At 64.5% G+C, this 9,492-nt stretch overlaps 1 protein-coding gene across 4 annotated transcripts in view; it reads right to left on the bottom strand.

Annotated features, from left to right (window-relative positions):
• Positions 1-2,708: 2,708 nt before the first annotated feature.
• The window catches only part of HIP1 (huntingtin interacting protein 1), a 49,318-nt gene continuing 42,534 nt past the window's right edge, over positions 2,709-9,492 (bottom strand). For 2 of the 4 annotated variants that reach the window (XM_040612803.1, XM_040612821.1), the window contains exons 12-31: positions 9,303-9,400; positions 9,027-9,099; positions 8,454-8,637; positions 8,270-8,358; positions 8,064-8,180; positions 7,867-7,968; positions 6,879-7,073; positions 6,588-6,735; positions 6,406-6,492; positions 6,209-6,316; positions 5,793-5,929; positions 5,575-5,685; positions 5,428-5,486; positions 5,201-5,294; positions 4,724-4,824; positions 4,506-4,611; positions 4,251-4,374; positions 3,970-4,031; positions 3,262-3,373; positions 2,709-2,918 (exon numbers count right to left, since the gene is read on the bottom strand). In XM_040612803.1, the coding sequence (XP_040468737.1) occupies positions 2,908-2,918; positions 3,262-3,373; positions 3,970-4,031; positions 4,251-4,374; positions 4,506-4,611; positions 4,724-4,824; positions 5,201-5,294; positions 5,428-5,486; positions 5,575-5,685; positions 5,793-5,929; positions 6,209-6,316; positions 6,406-6,492; positions 6,588-6,735; positions 6,879-7,073; positions 7,867-7,968; positions 8,064-8,180; positions 8,270-8,358; positions 8,454-8,637; positions 9,027-9,099; positions 9,303-9,400 (2,118 nt within the window). In that variant the 3' untranslated portion in view covers positions 2,709-2,907. Of the gene's footprint in view, positions 2,919-3,253; positions 3,374-3,969; positions 4,032-4,250; positions 4,375-4,505; positions 4,612-4,723; positions 4,825-5,200; positions 5,295-5,427; positions 5,487-5,574; positions 5,686-5,792; positions 5,930-6,208; positions 6,317-6,405; positions 6,493-6,587; positions 6,736-6,878; positions 7,074-7,866; positions 7,969-8,063; positions 8,181-8,269; positions 8,359-8,453; positions 8,638-9,026; positions 9,100-9,302; positions 9,401-9,492 lie in introns of those variants that run through there. The other 2 variants (XM_040612812.1, XM_040612831.1) reach the window with 1 other exon arrangement.

The following is a 9,492-nucleotide window of genomic DNA, read 5'->3' as shown; positions in this document are numbered from 1 at the left end:
GGTCACCCGCGTATCCCCCCACCCTGACCACGTGTGAGCAAACACCGCAGGCACCCGAAGGCACATGTCCCCAGCCCGGCAAGTCCCTGTCCCTGGTCTCCAGCGGCGGCAGGGCCAGCTCCTCCGTGGCCAACCGCTGTCCCACAGCCCTGGCTGGGGGGTGCCACCGTCTCCACCCTGTCTTGCTGGGCTGGGGACATGCCACCCCACGCAGCGCTGGCCACCGTGGGAAAGCCACTCTTGTGGGCTGTGCTGCTGGGTCCCCGGGGATGTGGATATCCAGGGGAACGCTCCCAGCTGCCTGCCGCCCCACCGTGTCTCTCAGAGCAGGGGACTGCGGCAGGGATGGTGGCACGCTCGGGGAGGGGACATTCCCGAGCATCTCCCTTGTCCATGGTGTCCCCCCCCGGCCAGCATGGCACCGTCCCCACGGGGCAGCAGAAGCCCTGTGACATGGCCCTGCCAGGGTGACCCTGCAGCACAGCTAGGGAAGGCAGGGTGGCCTGCACGCCCTCACACCCCTGAAGTGTCACCCCCCCACCCCCCCCACCCCCACCCCCCTCAGGAAAGGACACGGGTGGTGGGGAGGCCAAAGCCACCCTTGCTTCTCTGGGCTGAGGTCCTGGTCTCCTCCAAAGCAACAGGAGGTGACATGCAGAGTGGTCCTGGGGACCAAGCTGGGAGGTGGACATCATCCCCAGGACATCACCCAGGTCACCCCAACACCACCCCCAGTTATTTATAGGGGGTGCTGAGCACACCCACGATTGCAGAGCCCCAGAACCCCCATGGTGACACAGGTTCCCTGGTCCCCACCCAGAGCCGGCAGGGCTGGGCTGAAGGCTTTATTGAAAAATCAAAAACACACGACATAGTAATTATTATTATACAATGAGGGGAAAAAAAAATAATCAACCCAACCTGCAGCAGAGGGACATCCCCGCCGTCCCCATCACCAGCCCCCAGAGCCAGGGACTGCGCCCCCCCCCCCCCCCCCCAGCGCCCAGCCAAGATACCAAGAGGAGGAGAAGTGGTCTTGGCCAAGTGGTGCTGCTGTCCCCGAGCCCCCATGACCCCCTCGGTGCCCCCCAGCCCCAACCCGGCCTGGAGGCCTGAGGTAGTTGGGGGTACCCCATGCAGGAACACCCACCCCCACCTCCAAAAGAGCGGGGAGGGTTTTGGGGCTCCCTGTGTCCTGCAGGAACAGGATGGTTGGTATTGCATCCAGAGGGGAGCAGGTCGGGTACCGCAGCACAGCCTGGGGGGCAGTGGGAGCCCCGGGGGGTCCCTGGCAGGCTGGGGGCAGGAAGCGGGTGTGTTGGCAGCAGGGCTGGCTGGGGGATGTGGGGACACTGGGTCCCCACGCGGTGGATGGCTGCGCTCTGCTGCGCGTTAGGAGGTGGCAGCCCCGAGGCCAACCTGGCTGGGCAGGGGGCTGCAGGTGGGTCCCACTGCTCTGAGCACCAGCCAAGGGCTAATGGGCCTCGCTGGGAAAGCACGCGGTGACAGCCCAGCTACTCTGGGCAATGCCACTGCTTCCTAAAGGGAGAAAGGCCAGATCCTGCACCCCCAGCACACCCCGAGGGGGCTGGTCGGGCTGTCTCCCCTGCAAGGAAGCGGCAGCTGCCTGAAGGCAGGGTGCAGGCAGCGATATGCTGCCAGGCTGGCAAGGACACCCTGGCCCTGCAAGGGGCACTGGCAGGACCATGGTGATGACCATGAGGGACAGGGACACTGCTGCAGTCTGACATCACTGTTCCTGCTGCAGCAAGATGAGCTGGGGGACCTGGAGCTGGCAGATGCCCCCCACTGCCCTCCAAGCCCCCCCTGCTTCAAGGCACAAAGGTTCCCTGGCTGGTGCCAGCCCCACAGCTGCCCCTGCCCATGGGAATGCCAGCACCAATCCTCCGTGCACTGAAGAGAGTGGTGAGGACACAGGGGTGGCACCAGCCTGGAGCAAGCAAGCACGAGGAGCTGCTTGCTCTGGCTTCAGGGTGCTCTGGTTTTGGGGCACCCTGGCTGCCTCCCAACCCTTCTGTGCTGCTGCCCTAGAGCCACCCCCCCGTCCCCAGGAGCTGGTGGCTTGTGCGGTGGCACCAGGGTGGCCCAAACCCACACCCAGCACCTTGCGGAGGGTTTATTGCTGGCATGAACACAGTGATCTGTCAGGGCAGGGCAGCCCAGCTCTGGGAGGTGAGGGCATTTTGGGAACCAGGGACAGGCACGGGGGGCAGGAGCTCATGGCAGCACCCTCCCCACTGCCCGCCCCACTCCCTCCTCCCAGCACTGTTCCCGGCACCCTGGTCCCATGGGCCGGCTTGTCCCACAGGAACGCTCCCCTGATGCTGCAGTGGCCAAAGGCATTTGGTATCCCCGCTGAAGCAGGGGGGACACACCTAGCACCAAGCCCTGCAGCATCCCAAAAGCTGGCTCCCGACCCAGCTGCACCCCGGGGCCCTGGGCACCGTGGCAGGCTCCTTCGCAGGGCGGGGGGCGTTCGCACCGAGCCAGGGACTGGGTTAAGGCTGGAGAAGCAGCGAGAGGCAAAAGAAACCTGACTGCTCTCGCTCAGCCAGAGCCGGCTCAAAGAGTTCAGAGAATCTGTGCAAAAACAAAACTAAAGGGTTAAAGACACCCCCCCCGGAGACACCCCCCTAACCCCAAGCAGCTCTAATAAATACACGTGCGGTTTGCGGCTGGCGTCAGGCCGGCAAGCCCTTGCTCCGGCCCCGGGCCTCGCCAGGCGGCTCTGGTGCGCTGGAGGCAGCTCTTGGCGGGGGGCGCGGAGGATGTGTGCTTCAGGGTGGCATCTGCACCTCGTTACTGTGGGTCTTCTCAAAAGGCTGCGCTGAGCTGGGTCCCAGCCCGCTGTAGGGGGTCCCCTGCAGGCTGCTTCTGCCGCTGCTTCTACTCTGCAGCTGGGGAAGGCAAGAGAAGGTAAGGGGCTGGGGGATCCATGCAGTGCCCCCCAGCATCCCTCTGCCCCATCCCCCTGGGCCGCCAGGTCTTCACAGGCCAGCAGAGCCTCACAGCAGCACCTGAGCACCCTGCCCAGCAGTGATGCAGGTCCCACAGGCACTTGCACAGGTTGTGGTCCCCACAGCTTTGCCCACGTGCCAACTTATCCCCAGACTCCACTTGTGCCAGCTGGAGTGAAGCCCATGCACGCTCGCTGCCTGGCCCGCAGGCAGGGCTTCCCCATCCTGTCCCACTCCTCCCAGAGCAGCTTCCCAGCCTGGAGCAGGACTGGGATTCACTTACTGTCCTCCTCCCAGCCCTCTGCCACTCCTGCCAGCTCGTAGTGCTTCTTGCGCAGCTCCCCCAGCTTCTGCCGCTCTTTCTGCAGCTGGTTTTCCAGCTCCAGCACCCGCACCTGAAGGACATCACGCACACCATGGCCAACCCGCAGCCTAGCACAGCACCCAGCTGGCATGGAGCTGTGTGGGGCTGGGCACCCCTCCTTCACACCCATTATCCCCCCAGTATCAAGCCCAAAGACCACCAAGGTACATCCCATGAGTGCTCTGATAGCAAGTGGTCCTGGGGAGGGGGATAAAGCTCAGGTGGCTGCTGCCTGCGCAGGCAGGTGTGGGCAGGGCAACCCGCATGGGCACCCCGGGAGGGGGAACTCCCCAGGCTGCCCCACGCCAGGCAGAGGTGGGTGCTGTGGGGCAGCAGGCACACAGGGGCAGGGGGAGGCCCAGGGCTGCTGTGCCATGATGGGGATGGTGTCAGGGAAGGCTTGACAACTACCTGCATGTGGCTCCCGGGAAAACGGATGGCAGCCTTCCCATCTTGGCGTCTCCCCACGAGCTGGTGCTGCCTGGGGCCAGGCAGCTGGGCAGGGTACCCCATTCCACTGCATTTGGTGCCCCCCCCCCCCCTCCCCCAGCCCCAGCAGTCTCCCCCTTGTTAGCCCAAGCAAGGCACCAGTGGGCATGTACCCCAAAACATGGGCAAACCTCCTACCTGCGAGTCCATCTCCTGACGCTTGATCTGGGTGAGTGTCATGCTGGAGAAGTCCATGCTGTCTGTGGAGGACATCACCACCAGCCCTGCTCAAGCTCTGCTCCCCAGCGCGGACACCCCGGAGCTCCGTGCCGCTGGCAGGGTCTGCCACCATGCCGCACGCCGGCAGCAAGCGAGGGGCAGTGGCAGGCAGAGCCCACCGGGGCACAGCCACCCGAGAGGGCAAGTGCAAAGAGCGGAGTTTTCGGGGCAGGTCTATCGTCCTGCGGCCCCACACTTACCTTTCTCCTCCACCTGCGACTTCCCAGCTTTGGTGGAGGCTACCACGCCGGCTGTGGCCTGGTTGACACCCCGGGAGGCTTGCTGGAGCTTACAAAGGTTGGCGCTGTCTTTGTCAGCCTTCACCTGCCGGGGCAGTGAGCACTTAGGGCTGCCGGGCAAGCAGAAGACCAGCCCCGCAGTTTGGGGTGACCACACGGTGCCCCCGGGTCACCCCAAACCATGGCCAGGGGAGCAGCATCCTGAGGGGCTCCTACCTTGGAGGCTGCTACCAGCTGGGCAGTGCTGGCGGCGATCTCCCGGGAACAGACCATCAGCTCCTCGAACGTCCCCTTGCCTTGCACCACCAGATCGGCCGCATCGCTGCAGGAGGGCAGAGAGGGGCTGGAGCACCCTCCCACCACCTCAGTCCCCTCCCCGTGGGGACAGCAGCACCCTGCCACCCTCTCCCCGCTCTGGTGACGGTGGCACTTACACCATGACGGTGGCACCCCACCCCACCGCCTTGGAGGCGGAGATGAGACCCTCGGTCCACCGGGAATTCTTGGCGTAAAACTCCTTGGGGGACGCTGCACCCTGCCATTGGGAAAGGCATGGTCACACTTTGGGGACGGGGGGGTGGGCAGGGCTGGGGACCCCCAAACCCCTTGCTCTCAGGGAAATGGAGTACGTCACGGTTTCATTTAGGATGTGCATAGCAGCTGGGGAGACAGTGAGCCCAGGGGGTCACGGGGTCCCCCACATGGGAAGGGGGATCAGGGACCTCTGTGACACCCCAGGGACCATGGCCATGGTGAGACGCTGGGGCTGGGGCAGAAGCTCCTGGCAGCCAGCGTTGATGCCCCAACAGGCCAAGCTTGGGGCAGCAGGTCCCCTGCAAGTGTGCGGTGACCCACGGCTGGCCCAGCTCCTGCTGCCCCGTGCTGTGCTTGCACCCCTGCCCGCGGCTCACCCGTCCGCTCTCCACGATCTCTCTCTGGAGGTCCTTGGAGGCCAGGACCAGGACATGGATGGCCTGCATGAGGCCCGTGCAGGAGCCCAGGATCCTGCGAGACAAGCCCCACTGAGCCCCACATGTGGGGCAGGGAGACCCCAGAGCTGTGGGGCAGCCACTCTGCCTGCAGCCCTGGGCCCCAGCCTGCCTGCCTGGCCCCCTCCAGTGCCCCAGCCCCCGCTCACCTCTCATTCACTTCCAGTTTGACCCCAGTGTCACCAGCTCGTGCCTTACTCAGCATCTCCTGGTGGAGGGGGGAGAGGATGTACTGAGCCAGTGGTCCTGGCAGGCACGGCACCCATGGGTGCCTTGCGACGCACAGCAACCCTCACCTCAATCCGGGCAGCTGCTGTTTCAATGGCCGCTGCCGTTGCTGCCATCTCCTTGTCCACCAGGTCACCCAGCTCCTCCTGCTTCATGTCCAGCCCTCTGGGCCGCAGCTCCTGCAGAGGGGACAGGATGAAAGGGACCGTCCAGGGGTGGCACAGCCCCTCTGGCAGGTGCCCGCCGTGGCCTGACCCCGTCACACCAGCCCTCCTGGGCCACCCACCTCCCCGATGGCGCTGATCTGCCTCAGGCAGGTTGTCACCAGGCTGCAGTCGGCGCCTTCCACTGTCCCTGGGTCTTGCAGGGCACTGAGGTAGCTCACAGCCTTGCTGCCGCACTGCTTGCACATCTCCAGCAGACCTGCGCAGGCAGCACAAGAGGCTGAGGGTGCTGCACGTGGGGACAGGGACACCCAACCTCTGTCTGCCCCAGCTCCTGCCCGCCCTGGCCCCTGCCTGCCCCAGCATCCTACTTGCCCCAGCATCCTGCCCGCCCTGGCCCCTGCCTGCCCCAGCATCCTGCCTGCCCAGTCCCCTGCCCACCCTGGCCCCTGCCTGCCCCAGCATCCTACTTGCCCCAGCATCCTGCCCGCCCCAGCATCCTGCCCGCCCCAGCATCCTGCCATCGGGCAGCACTCACGGTCGGCAGGCTCCATGGGGGCCATGTGGGAGGTAGCGCTGCCCTGCAGGAGGGTGTCACTGACAAGGTGGGCGAAGAGGGCCAGGCAGGGCAGCAGGGAGCCCACAGCTGCAGCGGGAGAGCAGAACAGGCCTCAGCCTTGGCGGGTGCTGCCCCTTTCCCCCAGCCCAGCCCCCACCAGCGCTGCTGGCTCTCACCTGCGTGGTTGGAAAGGTATTTGCTGTGCGCGTCCCTCAGCCGCTCCACACACTCGGAGGCCGCTAGTGTCCTGGACAGGAGGCAATCTGCAGGCAGACAGCAGGCAGGACTCAAACGCGGGGCGTCCCTGCGTCTCTGCCGCTGGGATAACGCCAGGTTTGCCAAGCACCAGGGAACTCACCTGCTGAGCCGGTGCAGCCGATGTGAGCGGGATCCTCCAGGCGACTGAGGGCATCCTGCACCATCCGCTCCGCCTCCTGCGCAGTGCCCTGCAGCAAGGCGAACTGCTCCTCGGCCAGGCGCCGCTGCAGTGCCTGCTCCTCACCTTCCTGCCAAGCCAGCGCAGGCATCATGCCCCTCCCCCCCCCTGGCAGGGATCACCCCCACTCCCCGTCACTGCCTCCAGCTCCACCAGAGCCCTGCAGCTCAGTGGGGAGGGAGATGCCCTGTGCTGGTGGTGCCCCCAGGGTACCTTGTCTCTCAGCTGGGTCTGCAACGTCTCCAGCTCCATCTTGCTGCTCTCCTGCTCGCGGCTGAGCGTGTCCTGCAGCTGCTGCAGCTCGGTCTGCAGGGCAGCCACCTCCTCCCCGTGCCGCTCCGCTGCCAGTCTCAGGCTGTCCCTCTCCTGCTCCAGACCAGCAATCCGGGTGCTCTGCTCCGCTCCTGCCTGGGTGGGCACAAAACAGTGGTCAGGGCTGTGCCAAGGGTGAACACTCATTTAGGATCCTGGTTTGGGCTGGGTACATCGCAGTCCATGCAGGTCAGAGCTCTGCATCACCCACCACGTGGCAGCACCCTTGCAGCACCCACAGCCTCGCGTGGGGCCAGCCGAGGCTTCCTGGGGAGCCCTTTTGCTTTACCAGTGGAAAAAAAAAATCACTTCTGCTATGACTGTCAACATCCCGACGGAGGAAAAGATGAAGGGCACTGGCTCCTAGCCCTGGAGCCAGCTCTGCCCCATCCTCGTCCTGCTGCAGAGTCTCTGCCCACCCCAGGGACAGGCAGCTCCATTTTCCTGCCAGCTTCTGGCTTCTACAACAAACCTGGACACCCCTGCTGTCCTGCACAGCTTTGCAGGCACGAAATACCCTCTGGCACAGCAGCAAGCTCATGCAAAGGCTCGCAATGCGATGGCACGCTCCCTGCCTGGGTTTTACAGCGGGCAGGGCCGCCTTGCCTGACCCTGCTCTTGCAGGGATTTTGTCCAGCGATTTGTGCTGGCCATTGCTCTGCATGCTCTTGTGCCCAGGAGCGTTAAACCCCTGATATGATCATTAAACCTGTCTAGATGTGGGGAGGAAGAAGACAGGGAGTTGGTTATCAGGCCAAGGATGGCTAACACCTCCTGACTGGGTGATACCTTGCCCAAGCACCATGACGGCAGGCAGGCCACTCCTTCGCCCAGGCTGCCTGCCCCAGGGCAGTGGTGGGGCTGGCAGGGGCCACCCATGGGCTCTCACCTGCGTGCTGGACTCCAGTGTGCTCTGGAGGACCTGCAGCTCCTGTCTGCTGGCTGCCAGCTCCCGCTTCAGCGTGTCCAGCACCTCTGCCTGCTCCTGAGACTGCAGGCAAGAAGAGAGGTTACTGGCAACGGTGTTCCATGGGGAAGCTCCCATCCCATCCCTGGCATGTGTCCCTCCACCCCATCCCTACTCACCTTCCTCTGAGCCTGCTCGCTCACCCGCTGGAAGGAATCCTCCAGCTCTTTCCTCTCCCGCTCCACATCCCCCTGGGCCTGCCTGGCCGCCGTCACCTGCTTGGTCACCTCTGCATTCTGGTGATGGCAGAGAGGGGGCTCAGTGACCCCCGGTATCAGGGGCATGGATGGGAAAGGCGATGCCGAGGGAGTTTCAGGGAGCCCACCTTCCGCAGCAGGTCGGCGTGGTTCTGCACCAGCTCACTGTACTTCTCCTTCAGCTTGCTGTAGCGCTGCTCGTTGGCCTGCGCCCGTCCTGCCATGCACGCAGGGATGCCGAGGTGAGCGCCCAGGACCCCCACCCTGGCGCTCACCCTCACCCCACGCTGGGTGCCAGCTCTCCCCGCTCACTTTCAATCTCTGTCAGGCTCCTCTGTGCCTTCTCAGTGTCCTCCCGCTGCTTCTTCAGCTCCTCCAGCTCTGCGCGCAGGAACTCACTCTCGTCCTGCGCCTGCTGCTTCAGGTGCTGCTGCTCAGCCAGCTCAGCCTCTAGCTCGCTGGCGCGACCGCGCAGCTGCACTGCGCCCCGTGCGCTCTGCAAGGATGGCAGGCAAGCAGGCACTGTCCAATGCCTACCAGTACTGTCTGGTGGCCACCGAATGGCTAGCATCCCAAGAGCCGCACATGCAGCAGGGTGAAGCACTAAGGATGCTGGGCAGTGGGAGTGAGCCTCCCCCCCCCCCCACCCAGCAGGGACACAGCCCCCTGGCACACGTAGAGACCCCTGTGTGGGCAGGAATGGCTGCACCAGGGATGCAGAAGCCATCAGGGACAGGGCAGGACAGAAAAGGTCATGACCTTGCCCACCTGGGGACGCAGCCACCATCCCACCAGCCCCATTCCCAGTGAGTGCTGGGTCTCATCCTGCCCCTGAGTGCTGCATGAGTGCTCACTGTGTGACACCACTGGATAGCTGTCACCCACCTCAGCCTTGAAGTTCTCCAGCTCCTCCCTCAGGGCTGCAATCTCCCCATAAAGCTGCTCAATTAACCGTTCCCTGGGAAGGAGAGACACCAGGTACATTGTCATTGCCACCAGCCACGCCGGTGCCATGGGGATGCATCCTGGGAGGGGAGGCATCCCCTGTGCCACCGCAGCTCCTTCGTCACACCAGCCTGGAAGGTGGCTGTGGTGCTGTGCCGGGGAGGGAGCTCCCCGTCCAAACTCATCCGCCTCCGCGGCATCACCAGGACTGCTTACTTGTCATCCTTATTCATCCCGTTCTGGCTGTTGAAGTTGAAGGGGTCACTGCTGAAAGAGCTGCCGAAGATGTCATCAAACTTGTTGTCAAACAGGCTCTGCGGGGAGAGCAGCATGGACCTGGAGTGAACCCACCACCACCAAGGAGCCCTCGCCCCCCTCCACGTCCCCCGCAGCACCACCAAGCCAG

This window comes from Falco naumanni, chromosome 1 (assembly GCF_017639655.2).
Source record: "Falco naumanni isolate bFalNau1 chromosome 1, bFalNau1.pat, whole genome shotgun sequence".
NCBI classification, from domain to species: Eukaryota; Metazoa; Chordata; class Aves; order Falconiformes; family Falconidae; genus Falco; species Falco naumanni.
The sequence above is the reverse complement of the archived record's forward strand: the minus strand, read 5'-3'. Positions and strand labels throughout refer to the sequence as shown.